The 19,185-nt window shown below is 41.5% G+C and overlaps 1 protein-coding gene across 3 annotated transcripts in view; it reads left to right on the top strand.

Moving 5' to 3' along the window:
- Positions 1–19,185, top strand: part of sytl4 (synaptotagmin-like 4) — an 81,497-nt gene that overhangs the window by 21,558 nt on the left and 40,754 nt on the right. Inside the window, exons 2-5 of one of the 3 annotated variants that reach the window (XM_063060658.1) lie at positions 11,843–12,039; positions 12,129–12,335; positions 16,724–16,939; positions 18,380–18,489. In XM_063060658.1, the coding sequence (XP_062916728.1) occupies positions 12,217–12,335; positions 16,724–16,939; positions 18,380–18,489 (445 nt within the window). In that variant the 5' untranslated portion in view covers positions 11,843–12,039; positions 12,129–12,216. Of the gene's footprint in view, positions 1–11,776; positions 12,040–12,128; positions 12,336–16,723; positions 16,940–18,379; positions 18,490–19,185 lie in introns of all 3 variants that reach the window. The other 2 variants (XM_063060656.1, XM_063060657.1) reach the window with 2 other exon arrangements.

Below are 19,185 nucleotides of genomic sequence, written 5' to 3'. Positions count from 1 at the left end.
ATCTGTAGTTTCATTGGATGTTAAGAGTTACTGATTCGAATCTTGCTTGTTATCTGGCATTTTTATGGCACAGGTGTTACTTGCTACTTACCTGAATGTTGTCTGTTTTCCAAATATAAGCATGGACTGTTTCATTTTCTTACGTTACAAACTGAATTAAAATTGTGCAATCATTAGCAATCATCTACACCACTACCCCCTTGTCCAGCGTCCTCTGGTGGAAGGAAGGTCATTAATAAAGCTGCTGAAGATGGTTCTCCTCCAGTGATGTCCTGGGGCAAAGATGGTTGACCTCCAACAACTATGCCCATCTTTCTTTGAGGTCTGCTTCATGTACTGGAGCGTTTTTACTTGGATGCTTATTGACTTCAATATTTCCAGGATTCCTTATTGCTACACTAATTCAGTGCTGTCCTTGTCATTTGTATCTAACCTCTGGAAAGCAGCTCTCAGTCCATATTTCGACGAAGGAGTACTGTCAGACCCCACTTGGAGTACTGTGTTCAGTTCTGGTCACCTCACCACAGGAAGGATGTTGATACTATAGAGAGCGTGCAGAGGAGATTTACAAGGATGTTGCCTGGATTAGAGGGCGTATCTTATGAGAATAGGTTGAGTGAACTTGGCCTTTTCTCTTTGGAGCGACGGAGGATGTGAGGTGACCTGATAGAGGTGTATAAGATGATGAGGTGCATTGATCGTGTGGATAGCCAGAGGCTTTTTCCCAGAGCTGAAGTGGCTAACACAAGGGGGCATAGTTTTAAGGTGCTTCGAAATAGGTACTGAGGGGTTGTCAGGGGTACGTTTTTCACACAGAGAGTGGTGGTTGCATGGAATGAACTGCCAACAGCGGTGGTGGAAGCGGATACAATAGGGCCTTTTAGGAGCCTCTTAGATAGGTACATGGAGCTTAGAAAAATAGAGGCCTATATGTGCTGGGGAAATTCTGGGCAGTCTCTGGAGTAAGTTACATGGTCGGCACAATGTTGTGGGCTGAAGGGCCCATAATGTGCTGTGAATTCCTATGTTCTGTGTTCAAGGCTTTGATATGTTCTAGAGCTGAGTGTTCTTGGCAAATCACAAACTGGACATCAGTGAGTAGGCATCATTGAATGAGTGCCATTTCATGGCATTGCTGACACCTTCTGTTACTTTGCTAATTATTGACAGTTGACTGATTTGAGTAATAAATAACTGGATTGTTTTCTGGTTAACAGTACAAGCTTGGGCAATCTTCCTCTTTGACAGGTAAATTTCAGGCACCTACAATATAGTTCTAAAATACAGGTCTACAATTCTTCAGATGTTTGTTCCCTTAGCCTCTGATGTATTAGCTGTTGTTAGCTGTTTTTTTATATAATAAGTAGAGGAAATTAAATTGGCAATTTAATTGGAATTAAATTGGATAGTATTTTGTAAAAAACAGTTTTAAATCAATCAGCATTTGTTCGAAGTGAAGATGATGCCGTTCTGAGTTGCAGTGAGATAAGGGATGGAGAGAATGAATAAAGAGATTAAGCTGAGTGTGGGATGGAGAATTCAAGCGATGGAGAGCTAGAAGCTCAAGGTTACTGTTGTAGACTAAATGGAAGTTTTGCAAACTGATCACTCAATTAACTTCTCCAGTGTAGCAGAAACCATGGGGATTAAATGCCATTCACTAACTTGGAAGAAGTACAGTTGAATTGAAATCTGTCCAGACATTTACGGTCAGGTCTAAAATAAGGAGTGGTCACTGTGGGTTGATATGGACCTTCAGTTCCTGCAGGAAAATGAGATGGATTTGTATTTGGGAATGTGAATCTGGGAACTACAAGGACAGGTCAGAGGTTCAGTATCCTCTGGTGAGTGACTCACCTTCTCATCCCAAGCCTTTCCACCCTTTATTAAGCACATTAACTTGACTGAACTTGCAACTGTGACAAAACAGCCTGCTTGGCTGGCATCCCGTCCACCACCATAAACATTCATTCCTTCCACCAGAAGTACACTGTGGTACAGTGATACCATCAACCAAAATTCATACTGTTCCTTGGTTGGCCTCCTCTGACAGCGTCTCTAAATGTACAAATTCTACTGCCAAGGACAAGGGCAACAGAGACATGGGAACACAACAGACTCCAAGTTGCGTGCCGTGTTGACTTGAAAATGTATCATTGTTCCAACATCCTTGTTCTAAATTCTTGATTCTGTGGAGCAAACTGATGGAACTGTTGAAGGAGGTGGCTCACTGCCAACAAGGATAGGCAATAAATGTTGATCTTGCAAGCAATCCTCAGAACCCAGTAAAAAAAGAAAAATTACAGTGTCACAAGAATCAAGCTTTTTGCCAAAAATTCCTGACTACATTTATTTAGAGATATAGCATCATTATAGGCCCTTCATTGTGTAGCTGTACAGCAGACAGATCTAAATCTCACCATTCTATGATGTTCAGAGAATCGACCCAGTTTTCAAATACATGGCCTTGTACTTAACTCTACACTATCTCCGATTGTCTGTCTCTCGAACACTCAGATTAGTTGGACTGCTAAGGAATGGTGAGACAAGTCAAATGAAGCTGCAATCTTAGAAATGGAGTTGGTTTATTATTGTCACATGCACTGCAATCCAGTGAGAAGCCTGACTTGCACACTGATCATACAGATTGAATTATCACACAGTGTGTTGAGGTAGAACAAGGCAAAAACAATAACAATGCAGGATAAAATGGAACATTTGCAGAGAAAGAGCTGTGTGGGTAGGCAATACAGTGTAACATCATAACAAGGTAGATTGTGAAGTCAAAAGTCCATCTTATTGATGAATTATTCAGTAGTCTTATGACAAAGGGGTAGAAGCTGTCCTTGAACGTGGTGGTACATGCTTTTGAGGTTTTTGTATCTTCTGCCCTACGGGAGAAGAGAGAATGTCTGGAGTGGGTGGGTAGGTTCTTGAAATATGCTGGCTGATTTACTGAGTCACTAAGGTACAGACAGTGTCCATGGAGGGGAGGCTGTTTTCTGTGATTTGCTGAGCAACTCTCTGCAGTTTCTGTTGGTCATGAGCATACTAAGCTGTGAAATTCCTATCTTCATCTATTGAAATCTCTCACACTTAATTTGCTCTCACTTCCTCCAAATTACATTTTGTCCCTATATATAATTGAGGTGAATTGCATTATAAGATTCAGGTACAGTTATTATCAAAGAAAGTATAAATTTTACAACCTTGAGATTTGCTTGCTCAATGGTAGCCACAAAGCAAGAAACCTGAAAGAATCGAATTTAGAGAAAAAAAGAATAAAAATAAAAGACCAACACTCAATGCGCAAGAGAAAAAAACACAAATCATGGAAACAATTGAAGCTAACAACAGCATTCCGAACCAAAATCAAGTCCTCAGATCAGCCCGGAGTAGGCCCAAAGCCTCGCCTATCAGTTCATCACATTAGTGGGTACGCAACGCAGTAGCTGGGGTAAACTTCATAGCCTCAGGCCATGGACACAACCATCGTAGACAACGAGCGAAGTCGGCTCTCATCCCGACCAACACCCTGTCCTTTCAGTCTTTCTGGGCTGGCATTTAAATTGCAGCGCATTGTACCTCACACTCGGACCCAGGCACAGCTGCAGCAAAAGGCTCCGGGCCTAGAACATGTCGTCTAGCAACTCGCCCTGAGCCCAGATTTCGTCACCCAGCCTGAAGCTGCTTTCAAGCTCTTCAATTCAACTTGGCGCCCAGAATGATCTAACCTCATACCTGGGCCAGTTGTACAAGCATCAAAATCGAATCTCCTCTGCCAGGGTCCCAACTAGGATTGCCAACTGTCCCATATTAGCCGGGACATCCCGTATATTGGGCTAAATTGGTTTGTCCCATACGGGACTGCCCTTGTCCCGTATTTCCCCTGCTAAGGTAGAGCGTTCCTATGAAACCGTTCCTAAGCCGAAATGGCGTAAAGCGCAGAAGCAATTACCATTAATTTATATGGGAAATATTTTTGAGCGTTCCCAGACCCAAAAAATAACCTACCAAATCATACCAATAACACATAAAACCTAAAATAACACTAACATATAGTAAAAGCAGGAATGATGTAAATACACAGTCTGTATAAAGTGGAAATAATGTATGTACAGTGTAGTTTCACTTAACAGAATCGGGAAGATTAAGCCAAAACCGATTTGTAGAAAAAAAAATCGGCACGTACACACATGCGCTTGTCACGTATGCGCTCGTCATGCATGCGCACACAGGTGCCTGCACAAGGCTTCATGGTCAGGGTAGTCTTTCTCAGGGTAAACACAAGTGTCCCGTATTTGACTGCTACTTTTGTCCCTTATTTGGGAGTGAGAAAGTTGGCAACCCTTACCACACACAGAGCAATCCAGCCTCCCTCCCAGGCCAGCTGTACAGGCATCGGAACTCCAATTGCATCGATTCATCCCTCGAAATCACCTCACCATCACTCGCCCCTTCACTGTGGTGATCATTTAACACAATTCACCTCAGAAAACGTATTTTTAATGATGTTTTTAGTCAGATATCTTAGCTTTTTGACCGCCAGGAAGCTGGCAACGGTCTGCTCCACCACCCTCTTCTTGGATCCCACACTCTGGTTGTCAGCTTTGTAATGAGACTTTTAATATGCGTCCCAAAGTTGAGATGTAGAGAATCCCAGTTCTTCTACGGCAGCAAAAACACAATAATTGTAGCAGTTTTAGTCCCACCCCATCTATGCAATGAGGTGATAATTACATCTTTGGTCTAGGTGGATTAACAATTGTAACAATTTCTGTCTTTCTTGGTTATAAGGATACATAAAAAATTACATTAATCAGTTAGATATTATTCATGACAACACTAATCAGAGCCAAGACAATTTTTTTCTTTATGTAGTCAACTGTTCCTGTCCATGAAACTGTGCAACAGTCCGCCCACAGTCTGATTTTTGGGTGTGGAAAGCAGAGGTGGCTCCTTTATTTGAATTATCATTTAGATAAGTTATGAAGTAATTTGCCTCGGAAGCTGGGAATCTGCTTCTACAACATAGAATAATTCAGTGCCTGGCAAATTTTGATTGCATGCAGTTGTCTATCTGTTTGCCTCTGATTCTGTGCATCTCACTAACTTGATCTCTCTTCACTTTTATTCAAAGTAAAATATCATTGTTGAAAATAATTCAAAAATCTAGCCAGCTACTTCAGTATTTTAACTAATGATCAATACCCCACCTAAGTTATATAACTGGTCTGTCCAGATTCTACAGGATTTCCTCTCAAGAACATTCCCTGCCATATGCTGAATGAGGTATTTGCTTGAATTCTTTATAAATTCTTGTACATTCACTGTGAGATACTTGAAGTAATGCATTGAAGACTTTTTGATGGTGTAGTGGGCATTTTGGAAGTGAGCAGCGTATAAAATGGGCTAATTTGCTTTCTACCTCCTGCCTAACCTGAAATGTATTTTTCTACATCTGTAATACCACGTTTTGTATGCCCTCCTTTCTTCTGCATGCTGAACATAGACAGTACAGAGTTTTTGAGTGTATTCGGCGCCAAGTCTGATTTTTAAAAAAAGTTAGCTTGGAGGTGAAGTGAGCCATGCCAGAACAGGGTGGAGGGACTGCTTGCCATCATTTCTTCTCATTCTCATATTCTTGCCACACTTGAGTCTAACCCAGCTGTGTCCTTGCATTGCTTTTCCTTTCTAAACTCGTCTAGTTGTTTGTTGCTGCTTTGCCATGTGGCCTACAGCTCCCAAATCCAATAAGATTTTCATGGCTATCTGCAACCTATGACTCCTGTTGCTGAGTTAAGCCTGGGCCTAGTGTAATATATATTCATATTTATGATGACACTACTCAATTCAGTTGGTGCTATTTTGATATTTGAATGGGGCCGAGCCAATTCTGGAAAAGTGGATCTACAATGTTCTTGCTTCTAGCTGCCCAAATGTACAAATATTTTTCAATAAAAACTTAAAATGGATTTATATTCTGGACCTGAGTGTTCAACATTACATCCTTCTTATGCAATCGTTGCTTCAGTTTTGATTGTATGTTGTGATCCTGGGATGACAATTGGTAAAATTGGTAAAATAATGGCAACTGTTGATGTAAAAATAGCTGTGTTAAGTACTAATGGTAACTGAGGCAGATGCCACGTATTCTGTGTATAATGTACCAGTAGAACTTCTCACGATTTCCATGCTAGAGAGCAAGGTTCCAGGCTTGGTGCAGGGTTTTTCTATGATCCTTCAAAATACAAAGGAAATTTATTATCAATGTACATATATGTCACCATATACCACCCTGAGGTTCATTTTCTTGTGGGCATTCAGAGTAAATACAAAGAAACACAATAGAATTAGTGAGAAAAGACACACATCAAAGATGGAGAGATAGGCAATGTGCAAAAAACAACAGACTACAATAAATAAATAAACAAACAAGCAAGCAAGCAGTATATATTGAGAACATGAGATAGCGAGGCAATACGTTGTTCAGTGTTGGGTGAGTGTAGTTATGCCCTTTGGTTCAAGTGCCTGATGGTTGAGGGGTAATAACTGTTCCTGAACCTGGTGGTGTGGGACCTGAGGCTTCTGTACCTTCTTCCTGATGGCAGCAATGAGAAGAGAAAATGTGGTGGATGGGTGGGGGTGCTTTCCTACGACAGTGCTCCAAGTAGATGCGCTCAGAGGTGGGGAGGGCTTTACCAGTGATGGACTGGGCTATATCCACTACTTTTCACAGGCTTTCCCATTCAAGGGCATTGGTGTATCCATAAGAGGCTGTGATGTAACCAGGCCGTATACTTTCCACTGCTCATTTATAGAGATTTGTCATAATTTTAGACAACATGCTGAATATTTTCAAACTTCTTAACAAAATAGTAGAGCCGCTGCTTTGTAATGGCACTTGCATGCTGGGCCCAGGTCAGATCCTCTAAAATGATAACATTGGGGAATTTCAACTTGCTGATCCTCTCTGCCTTTGATCCTCTGATGAGGACTAGCTCATGGACTTCCGGTTTCCTCCTCTTATAGTCAATAATCAGCTCCTTGGTCTTGCTGACATTGAATGAGAGTTTATTGTTGTAGCACCACTCAGCCAGAATTTCAGCCTCCCTCCTATATGCTGATTCATCACCATTTTTGATTCAGCCAACAAGAGTAGTGTCGGCAGTAAACCTAAATATTGTGTTGAAGCTATGCTAAGCCTTACGGCTAAAGTGTAAAGTGAGTAGAACAGGGGATAAGCACACAGCCTTGTGGTGCATCTGTGCTGATGGTGATTGTGGAGGAGATGTTGCCAATCTGAACTGACTGGGGTCTGCAAATGAGAAAATTCAGGCTCCAGTTGCACAAGGAGGTGTTGAGGCCTAGATCTTGGAACTTACTGGCCCACAGAACGATCCAACCGATTAACGTGAGTAGGTAGGCCAAAGTTGCCGTGTTTTCTGCCTTGTGAGTAATGGTAAAATTATTTTAGGCTATTAAAATTAACTGCTGGTGGTCAACTACTTTCAGGTTGACCCTGTACACTCTACCCCAAAGAAGTGTTGTCATTACCAGGGTATAGATTGGTAGGAACCTACTGGATTCTGTTCCTTTTAACCTGTTAGAAGTTTATTCAGAAACAAGATTTTCTCTTGTTTGTGATTAGGATTTTATTGTTCTGTATAAGAATCTGAGCAGTTTCAACACAGATGTGGAGAGTATGTCTCTTGTTGCAGATGAATGTCAGGCTTGGAGTAATTAGATTAGATTAGATATGAGGACACACAGTCCTCTTTTATTGTCATTTAGTAATGCATGCATTAAGAAATGATACAATATTCCTCCGGTGTGATATCACAGGACAGACCAAGACTGAAAAACTAACAAAAACCACGTAATTATAAAATATAGTTACAACAGTGCAACAATACCATAACTTGATGAAGAACAGGCCATGGCACAGTAAAAAAGTGCAAAGTCTCTCAAAAGTCCCACATCTCATGCAGACGGGAGAAAGAAGAAAACTCTCCCTGCCATGCCCGACCACAGTCCGACTCTGAGTCGTCCGAAAACTTCCGAGCTTCGATCAGCCCTCCGACACCGAGTACTGAGCACCATCTCTATCCGAACGATTTGACCTCAGCCTCGGTCGCCAGCGACAGGCAAAGCTGGGGATTTTGGGGCCTTCCCTCCGGAGATTCTCGATCGCACAGTTGCAGCGGCAGCAAACCAGGCATTTCAGTAATTGTTTCAAAATAAGAAACTATTCGTTTAAGATAGCAATGAAGCAAAATATTTTCTTGGAGTCCTTAAAACTTTAAAGAGGAGAGTTCAGCTTTATATATCACATGTACAGGTATGCGTCACTTAACGTCCACAATACGTTCTGTGAAATCGGACGTTATGTGATTTGGACGTTGTGTGAACACCATGTTATATACTTAGCAAACCTATACAGAGTACTGTAGAGTACCTGTACTGACTAAATCCATGTCGTTAGCAATTTCTCCATATCCGATATACGAAGGGTGATTGATAAGTTCGTGGCCTTGGGTAGAAGGAGATGAGTTATTAACTTCAAACTTTCTGCATAATCACTCAAAGAGTTGACCTGCATGTGCATGTAATCAGAGCTGTATAACTCACCTCCTTCTGCCTTAGGCCACAAACTTATCAACCATCCATCTGGGGACACTTTCTGGAGGTTCAAGATCCGTATGCTCCACGACCGCTGGACTAAGTGTGTAAATGTAGGAGGGGACTATGTTGAAAAATAAATGTGCTAGGTTTTCTAAAACTGGTCTTCTACCTTAGGCCACGAACTTGTCAATCACCCCTCATAGGTCCCTCTCACATTTTCGTGAGCCAGTGAAGCCGATCCTTTAACAGCTTTGAGAATTTTTTCTTTGTTTTTCAGGATCGTGATGTTGAGTGCGACATGCCTAAGTCCCAAGCAATAGCATTCACTGGTTTTCCACCTTCATATTGTTTAATAACCTTTTGTTTCACTTCCAAATCTATACTTTTCCTTTGCCTCTTGCTGCTGCGTTTGGAAGCCATGATGCACTTTACGGTAATATTTTCGAAAAATTAAACAGAGACATAACGCTACTACACTCAAGAGACACGTCATACATGAGATTGGTTACGTCTGCTACGTCACGTTCTCCGATCGGGACTACAGACGTATATGCGATCGGACACGCGGCGCACACCTGTGCATCAAATCAAATCAGCAAGGATTATGCTGGGCAGCCTGCAAGAGTTGCCACACTTCCCACACCTAGCAGGACAACTCCTTACTAACTGTAACCCTGATCAGACATATTTGGAATGTGGGAGCGTCTTCTTGCTCCAAAGAGTGGCGACAAGAGTATTTGAATATTTTAAAGCAATAGGTATGATCAGCCATGATCTGATTGAACATAAGTGAAGGTTTGAGCAAGAAGTCTTTTCCTGCTCCTAATTTATACGTCTGTGTAACTAAAATTGCAGATTTGCGTGACCAGTTAAAAGAGCTTTACAAATTGGCCTCTTTTAATAATGGGCTTATACTACTCAGATCTGCCAATAAATCAGCCTCGCTCCCAATATTATCCGTTGTGTGAATTTGATCAGGTGAAGGTGTTGCTAACAATGAGTTCTGATCGTGATACCTTCTGCCTTCTTTATAAAGGTATTTGTAAGAGATGAGGCCTGCTGCCATCTTCCTTGTAACAGCTATAGCACCCCTGTATAAACATGATAATCAGGTTCTTTTGTTGGCACAGGAGGGACATATTTATCATGACCAAACAATTAAGGCATTTAGATTAGTAGGTGAGGCAAAGCCCTGCCTTTTATTGCTAATGCAGTTTCTGTTGTTCTCATGGTTGCTAGTCACTACCAACAAAAATAGAGTGTTGTTGGAATGTCACTGCTGAATATGAATTCATCTGGATACCCAACCAGAGTGAGGAGTGCAGTAAAGGTGTTGTATTCAATATGGAGTCTGTTATTGAAATTATTGTCAGGAAATTTGTTTTAATTGCTAAAAATCAGAATAAAATAATTCAAAAATAATTGCAGAGCAGCTGTCCTATGAAGCATCTTCTCATGGAACATAAATTAACGTTCTTCAAGGTAATCCCACAATCATTATGATTTACAAATTTCGGATTTAATGTCATTTTCCATACACAAGTGTAAAGAAGAATGAAGTAATTGTTACTCTAGATCCGATGCAGCACAAAAACACAATCAGATAAAGAACGCAATAATAATTTTAAAAATACAATAAATATGAATACATAAGATTGCTTATACACAGATTGATTGTATATCCATAAAGTGATACTAGGCACAGGAGTGTTTGTACATATGGTGACCGACAGGAAATAGTAAGGTAGTGGTGGTTAGGGGTGTGGAGGGGTGAGTAACTCGGTGGAGGTGTTGATCAGGCTTACGACTTGGGGAAAATTGTTTTTAGAGTCTGTTGGTCCTCGAATGGATGCTACGTAGCCTCCTCCCTGATGGGACAAACAGTCCATGAATAGGGTGGGTAGGATCCTTCATGAAGTTTCTGGCCCTTTTCCGGCACTTTTCTGTATGTATGTCCTGATGGTGGGTAGGTTGGTGCTAGTGAATCATTGGGCAGTTTTGACTATCTGCTGTAGAGCCCTCCTGTCCGCCACAGTGCAGTTTCCGTAACAAGCAGTGATGCAGCATGTTACGATGGTCTCTACTGCGCATCTGTAGAATGATGTGAGTGTGGATGTACCTAGTCCAGCTCTCTTCAGCCTCCTTAGAAAGTAGAGGTATTGCTGAATTTTCTTTACTGTGTTCCCACTGCTGTGTCACTGGTGTAAAGGGGGCAAGGTGTGAGTTCACCCGAAGGTGATAATCATCTCCTTTGTCTTGTTGTCATTGAGAAAGAGGTTATTTGCTTAGCAATCGACAATAGACAATAGGTGCAGGAGTAGGCTATTCGGCCCTTCGAGCCAGCACCGCCATTCACTGTGATCATGACTGATCATCCACTATCAGTATCCAGTTCCTGCCCTATCCCTGTAACCTTTGATTTCGCTATCGTTAAGAGCTCTATCCATCTCTTTTTTGAAAGCATAAAGCATCCAGAGACTTGGCCTCCACAGCCTTCTGGGGCAGAGCATTCCATATATCCACCACTCTCTGGGTGAAAAAGTTTTTCCTCAACTCCGTTCTAAATGGCCTACCCCTAATTCTTAAACTGTGGCCTCTGGTTCTGGACTCACCCATCAGCGGGAACATGCTTCCTGCCTCCCGCGTGTCCAATCCCTTAATAATCTTATATGTTTCAATAAGATCCCCTCTCAGCCTTCTAAATTCCAGAGTATACGAGCCCAGTCGCTCCAATCTTTCAACATACGACAGTCCCGCCATCCTGGGAATTAACCTTTAGCACAAGGATTTACGAGTGAAATCAAGTGCCCTTCATATTAAAAATTTGGTCAAATGCCGCAGGAATATATGGACTTAAGACTGATGTCAGGAACTTGTTTATTGGTGGAATAATCAAATTGCTTTACCTATAGGACACACACCTCATAACTACATTAGGACTTGTCCAATTAACATCTGTACAGTTTTGTTGTAGAAATAGATTATATTTGATATTCCCTCATTTTAGAAGTTTTAGACTAAAGAGCAGTAAAATATTTGAGTTCCTCCAGCATTTTGTGTGTGTTGCTTTGGATTTACAGCACCTGCAGATTTTCGCAGGTTAGTAAAATTCACATTCACAATCCTAATGCGCATTTACTTTCATTTTTAGGATTGTGGAGTTAATATCGTGATCCTTTGCCGTACATGTAACCAACCAGGAAGTGTTCTTTCCTAGGATCTAACTTGGTGAAATGTTTAAAAGACCGCAAATGAATGGGCAGTCGTGAGTTGAGTTGTGCACGCAGATGGACAACAACATGACGTCACAGTGGACAACAATGAATGGACATTCTCACGAGTTGAAGTCTGAACACAGAGACTGGGTTGCCTCGTGAGATAATGCAGAATTCAACTGGACTCTGAACCGTTGCGGTTAGTAACTATACAGCATTGTCCACCAATTTTGATATTCATTATCCTCTTCAGAAAGAATTTTGACATCAACAACTTTCCATTTATAGTTTAACTCTTTGTTGCAGTATTGAAATTTCCTTCATTTGCCCCGAGGAGATTGTTACAGTTGTTAGCTCTTCTGGTGATTGCGGCATTATGTCAAATCAGATGGAGTTGGTCAACTTGTCATTCCTCACAGAAAAAGAGAAGGAACTAATCATGAAAGTTCTCATCCGTGATGAGCAGCTGCGGACGCTGGAGGAAAAGCGGATAAGGTAATAATTGGCTTTGTATCTGTACTCGGCACAATGACCATAAAATTGAGTCTAATCTAATCTAATCTAACCTAGTAAAGAGAGAGTAGGTACTGGATAATAACCCTGACTAGTTCTAAATCCCTTCAATATGAGGTTGCAAGTTTGCATTCTGCAAATTTTCACCCAACATACCATATGATATTTCACGGAAGACTGATTATCTTACAATATCTGAAAGGAAGTTATTTGGTCCATTGGATCCATGCCAGCTCTCAAGGGAGCAATCTCATTCCTTCCCTTCCTTTCCTTTTTATTTCCCTACAAGCTGTGCAGCTTGCATTCTCTCACATAAGCCCAACAACACTCTGATTCTTTTTTTTTACCATTAGCTTGCACTAAGGGAAACTTTACAATTGTCAAATAACTTATCCTTGCATACTTGAGATGTGAGAGAAAAATTTAGAGCAGTAATGGTGTGAATCAAAATCGGAATCGGGTTCAATACCATCGGCATATGTCAAATGTTTAAAGGTCCACTTATTTTCAAAGTGTACAACTCTGAAATTCTTCTCCAGGTAGCCATGAAACCAGGAAAGGAAAAGAAATATATCTACCCTCAAATCCACCCCTCCCCAACACAAAAAAATGAACAAAACAGAACAGGCACATCGACCCCACAAATCCCCATACCCCCAAAAAAACGAGAAAGATTGGTTAAAAAAACACAGAATACAAAAAACTATGAGACTGAAAGAAAAAATCCACAGTCCAAGTCCACATCCAAAATACAGAAAACCTGGGCAACATTCTCCAGGTACAGTGGCAGGCTCTCCCCTCTCAGGTCACAGAGTGATCCCCAGCGATCGTAAGGCAGGCAGCTAGCGATCACCCTCCATATTGGCCTCGATGTTTCAATCGCCCTCATCACTTCGATCGGCAAACAATGGAAGAGTTAATCAGCGAAATGGAGTCGAACATCAGCTTGCGGCCCACCCTGCAACCTGCCTGCTCTCGCTACCTCTGTCTCCCAGAGTTCTCTCGGAAGCTGCAGAGCGCCAGAACACCCAAACGATCTCCAAACTGCAAATCACAGACTCCAACGATTCCAGAGTGACAGTCAAGGTGAAAAGCAAACATAAAAGACATAAAAGAAGTGAAATGTATGGTTTCGTGATCTACCTAGAAAATGTCGACCAATGGAGCACTGTACCCAGGTGCCTCCTGGACCGGAAGATGACGTGAAATTTGTTAACTTTGCAGCAACTGTACAGTGCAATACATGATAAATATAGAAAAAATATAAATTACTGTGATTATATACAAGTATCTTAAATGGTTGAGTTAAAATAAGTAGTGCAAAAACAGAAATAAAAGGAAGTATTGAGGTAGTGTTCATGGGTTCAATGTCCATTTAGAAATCAGATGGCAGAGGGGAAGAAGCTGTTCCTGAATCGCTGTATGTGTGCCTTCAGGCTCCAGTACCTCCTTTGTGATAGTAACAATGAGAAGAGGGCATGTTCTATATGGTAGGGGTCTTAATGATGGACACCACTTTTCTAAGGCACCACTCCTTGAAGATGTCTTGGATACTACAGAGGCTTGTACCCACAATGGGGCAGACTTAAAAATTTTATAACTTCCTGCAACTTACTTTGTTCTTGTGTTGTAGCACCACCCGCCCCCCCCCCTGCCGCCCCCACAGCCAGTCAGAATGCTCTCCAAGGTACATCTGTAGAAGTTTTCAAGTGTTTTAGGTGACAAACCTAATCTTCTCAAACTCCTAATGAAATACAGCCGCTGTCCTGCTTTCTTTATAGCTGCATCAATATGTTGCGACCAGGTTAGGTCCTCAGAGATACTGACACCCAGGAACCTGACACTGAACACCACATGCTGGCAGCACTGGAGAGATCCAATTCCTGAAGCTGTGAAAAAAGCAGCACTATTTGCTGCACCATTCTGGCCCAGCTACCCACCTTTCCCTCCCTAAGTAACAATAACTTCAGACATCTTTGTTGGGCAAACTTTTTTCAGCAAAAAAGTGCTTCCCTTACAAATGCACCTGTAGAAATAGTCACACTCTATATAACTGGCTGTTGAACCTTTTACACCATTGACCACTTGCAACAGTTTCTCCAATATTTTTGCCCAGAATAAGAAGCTTTTGTTGCTCAGCTAAGCTAAAATGGCATTTAAAAATGAAAATACACATACTAGAAATTTCAACATGACTCACACAAATATCAGAGTCAGGTGGTTCCATTTGTCCATACAGTCTGTTACCTTTGATTTTTATATAAATCGATCCATACTCCTAACTGAAGCTGTACGTGTCATGTCAAGGTAGACATATGTATATTCCTGTGTGTTTTTAGAACAACTTGGAAAATTATTTTAGAAATGAATGCTAACCCCAATCAAGATATATGAATTTAGAATTATCTCCCAGGACAGTCGTCTTAGCTTTGCAGATGAAAAGATGGATTTTGAACTATGATTAAATCTTGCAGTTCATTTCCTTCTCTTTCATGAAATACTTGTTAAATTTTGGGCAAAATTTCTGCTCTGTTACTGAGCAACTGATTATTGAAAATCAGTAGCACTTGTAATTGGTCCTAATTCAACATTTACAAATCAATGGCAATTTAGCCACCTACCCCATTTTGATTTGTTTCTTCTGGTGTTTGGATTAACTGTTCAACTGTTAAAGTTATTCAGATTTCTGATAATGACTTCTGGCAACTTGGAAGTTGCAGTGCCTCTTTACAACATGTTTCCACCTCACCCTTCCATTTTGTGCCCCTTGCAGCTCTAAAATTTGTATTGTCACTGTTCCACCCTCTGCTCCTCTCCTCAACTTGCTTGTCCAGAAGTGCTCCTTTCCACCTTGCCAAACCTTTTCGCAGCAGTACTTTAGCTGTCCCAGCTGTAAGCTTGTCACCACTTGGAAAGCTCAGGATAGCAATGAGTTCTTCAAAGCAGCAGCCAGTAGCATCAACATGGAGGCTGCTACTGAAGAATCAAGGACTGACACAACCCCATCTGCTGTCTGAGCAGACACAGTGCCCACTTAAACTAGGCCTGGGAATGTGGACCTGACAGCCTTGGACTGGAGTCTATGGCAGCGGTCCCCAACCACCAGGCCGCAAAGCATGTGCTACTGGGCCGTGAGGAAACGATAACAGTCAGCTGCACCTTTCCTCACTCCCTGCCACGCACTGTTGAACTTGAACATAGGGTTGCCAACTGTCGCGTATTTGCCGGGACATCCCGTATATTGTGCTAAATTGGTTTGTCCCATACGGGACCACCCTTGTCCTGTATTTCCCCCGCTAAGGTAGAGCGTTCCTATGAAACCTTTCGTGCTGAAATCGTGTAAAGCAAAGAAGCAATTACCATTAATTTATATGGGAAAAATTTTTGAGCGTTCCCAGACCCGAAAAATAACGTACCAAATCATACTAAATAATACCAAATAACACATAAAACTGAAAGTAACACTAACATATAGTAAAAGCAGGAATAATATGATAAATACACAGCCTATATAAAGTAGAAATAATGTATATACAGTGTAGTTTCACTGAAGAGAATCACCCACAACCGATTTGTGGAAAAAAAATCGGCACATACGCGCGCACACACAGGTGCCCGCGCAAGGCTTCATGGTCAGGGTAGTCTTTCTCGGGGTAAACACAAGTGTCCCGTATTTGACTGCTACTTTAGTCCCTTATTTGGGAGTGAGAAAGTTGGCAACCCTAACTGTAAAAGACATGTTGAGGTGAGTTTAACCCTACTTGAACACCTCCCACCCCCGGTCGGCCGGTCCGCTTTGCGAAGAAGGTTGGGGACCCCTGGTCTATGGGATGTGATACCCTTGGACAGAAACGCAGGGATACACCAGGCTCAGTCAGATTTTCCAATGTTATATAATCACCAGCACTTTACTCCACTGATGCCGAATGAGGGTCCTAAGGCCACCAGTAGAGTCCTGAGCTGAATGTGAGCTTGGGTCAAGATTCAAACTTGGAAGATCAGACTGAGCAGCCTCCATGTTGAGATTGAGGACTGCTGCTTTGAAGAGTCCTGAGTTTCCCACGTATCGGTGGCAAGCTTACAGCCGGGCCGGCTGAGGTGGAGGGAGAAAAGGAGGGCTGGATGTTACTGATGAGGCACCCAGTGACCACTCTAGAGCTGAACAGTACGTGCAGCCTTGTGAGGGTCATCCACATCGAGAACACATTCTGTTTAAAGTGGTGCAGAAGGCTTTATCGGCAGGGTAAAAGTTAATAAGGTATTTGATGTCCTCTGTCAGTGCAGTCTTATTTTCTTTGGAAAGGCAACAAGTTAGCAATTGTGCTCAACGCTCCCATGATCACATTTTGCCTTGGCTTCTCTTTCCAAAGGAAGTTGAAGATGGAGCTGCTGGAAATCCGGCGCAAGGGAGCCAAACGTGGAAGTGTGGAGTACAGTGATAAGACTTGTGCGCGCTGTCAGGAGAGTCTTGGCCTCTTTCTCAAGAGTGGGCATGCGTGCAAGCAGTGTAACCACCTGGTGTGCAAGGAATGTGGTGCTGAAGATGCAGACAGAGTATGGAAATGCAACGTGTGCGTCAAAGAGTCGTGAGTGTGTTCGTACTAACTAGTATTTCCTTCAAAGGTAGAAGAGCTTGCCTGCTACGCTTTTTAAATATAGTACATAGCAGCAGAGCCCATGTATTAGCGGGATGGGTGACATAGATGAGCTCTTATTCTGAGTGAATGGACTGAGCATACAACATTACACCATTACGGAGTTTATTTTTGTTCTAATTGAGTTCTCTCTTGGATAATTGATGTTTAGGTAGTTTTTCCTGTGAATGTTCTATTTCTGATGCAATGTATCCATGATGCTTCTGCATTTATGTGTTTCATTGTACTTATGCATGTGAACAGTAAACTCACATTGGAGGCGTTCTAAGAATATGCTACCTGAAATGCAAGGAAGAAAGGAATGGCAGGTTCACACTGAATTGCATTGTCTTCAATTGTTCAAGGATCATACTTTTCCCATTAGAGAATGAGGGAATACTTTGATTGAAAATAGGCTACTAGCATCTTGCTCCCAAGCCTGTCAATGTAACTGACACTAAAGGTCCGGACTGTCAGTTCTTTTTGAAGGATTGGTGTCATGATGAGATATCTGAAGAAGTTCAGTTGTTCAAGAACGAGGGTTGTTTCTTCAAAGTCCTGGAATAGGAGCAACTTTATGAAATTATTTGCCTAGTACAGGTTCTTAACCATTCAGTGCAAGATGCTGCCAGGAGTGTGCACACTTTAAATGAATTGGAAAATGTAGACATTATAGTGTTTAAGTATAGAATTATAGACTATTCCTCCATATTCTCAAATGACCAGAAAAGAAAGGAGTGTGTTATCTCTGCTTATCTGAAGTATGCTAATCCCAGATAGGCTTTTTGTTGCAAGTAATTGACCTTCATATAATAATAGTACCTAATAAACCAATCCTCTGGCTTTCCTAAAAGTTTTTGTAGAATTCATACTCCTTTATATGACTTTTGAATAATGTACCTGCATTTTTCAATTGATTTATTCCTGTAAACAAGACTAGCATCCAACACACACAAAAAACGCTGGTGAACGCAGCAGGCCAGGCAGCATCTATAGGAAGAGGTACAGTTGACGTTTCGGGCCGAGACCCCTCGTCAGGACTAACACATCCAGCAGCCATTTTAAGCAAGTGGAGGCCAAGTTGGATTTCTCTCAATCTAAACATCTCCTATTTTAGGGACAATAAGTTTGGAATTAAAAGGGTAATTGATCTCGGTTGATCCAAAAGCCAGTAATATTCAGGCGGAGGCCAAGTTGGATTTCTCTCAATCTAAACATCTCCTATTTTAGGGACAATAAGTTTGGAATTAAAAGGGTAATTGATCTCGGTTGATCCAATAGTCAGTAGTATTGTTTCAATTTGTAAAGCAAGGCCTAGATTAAACTGAATACAATTGAAGACTGATATAATGGAATTGTACCCAGCTAATATTATCATTTGTTGTTCACCAGGAAGCTGAAGAAACAGACTGGAGATTGGTTCTTTGAACACCGAGCGAAAAGACACAGTGTTGATTTTGGTAGTGATATAATAAGAGCATCACTAAAGAGGAAACATGGGAGTAAGTAATCGAGGGTTCCATATCTTCATGAACGATACCTGTGCCACGTTTGCATATTTACATGTAAGCTCAGGGTAAAAGATGATGAGCCTCCGAGATTGACTTTCCACCTTATGCCCTCTCTAAACTGTAACTAGTTTAGTCTTCTGGTGCCTATGTCCTAATTTGCACTAAGTTGCAATTTTCTGTCACCCCTGTGCTAACTACTTTATACTGAATGCCAGTTAAACCATGTCTTAACTTCAAAATTGTTGTCCCTCATTTCAGATACTACTTCCCTATTTTGGTAAGCTTCTACGACACCTCAGGATCTTTGCATTCTTCTGATTCTGACCTCTTGTACAGTCCTGATTTTAATTGGATCATTCTTTCCTGTAGTTACACAGAACACGTCAATTTCATTAACTTTTCTACCTACTTCCACCTTGCTCTCAAATTCACTGGGACCATTTTTGACACCTTTCTCCCTTTCAGGAGAAAGACCTGATTAACTATTGATCCCCTATTGACTTGATAATAAATTTAACCCTGAACTTTGTTGGTCTCAGGAGTCAGACTATCCACTGACATTTACTACAAACCAATCACTCCCACAGCAAATACATCTCGTCCCACCCTTGAAAAGACACTGTTCCTTTCTCTCATTTTCTTTGTCCTTGCGCAATCTGTTCTGAGGTGAAGCCCTCCACGCCAGAA

The sequence above is a fragment of the Mobula hypostoma genome, chromosome 10, assembly GCF_963921235.1.
Source record: "Mobula hypostoma chromosome 10, sMobHyp1.1, whole genome shotgun sequence".
In the NCBI taxonomy this organism is placed as follows: domain Eukaryota; kingdom Metazoa; phylum Chordata; class Chondrichthyes; order Myliobatiformes; family Myliobatidae; genus Mobula; species Mobula hypostoma.
This window is presented reverse-complemented; position numbering and strand designations above follow the sequence as displayed.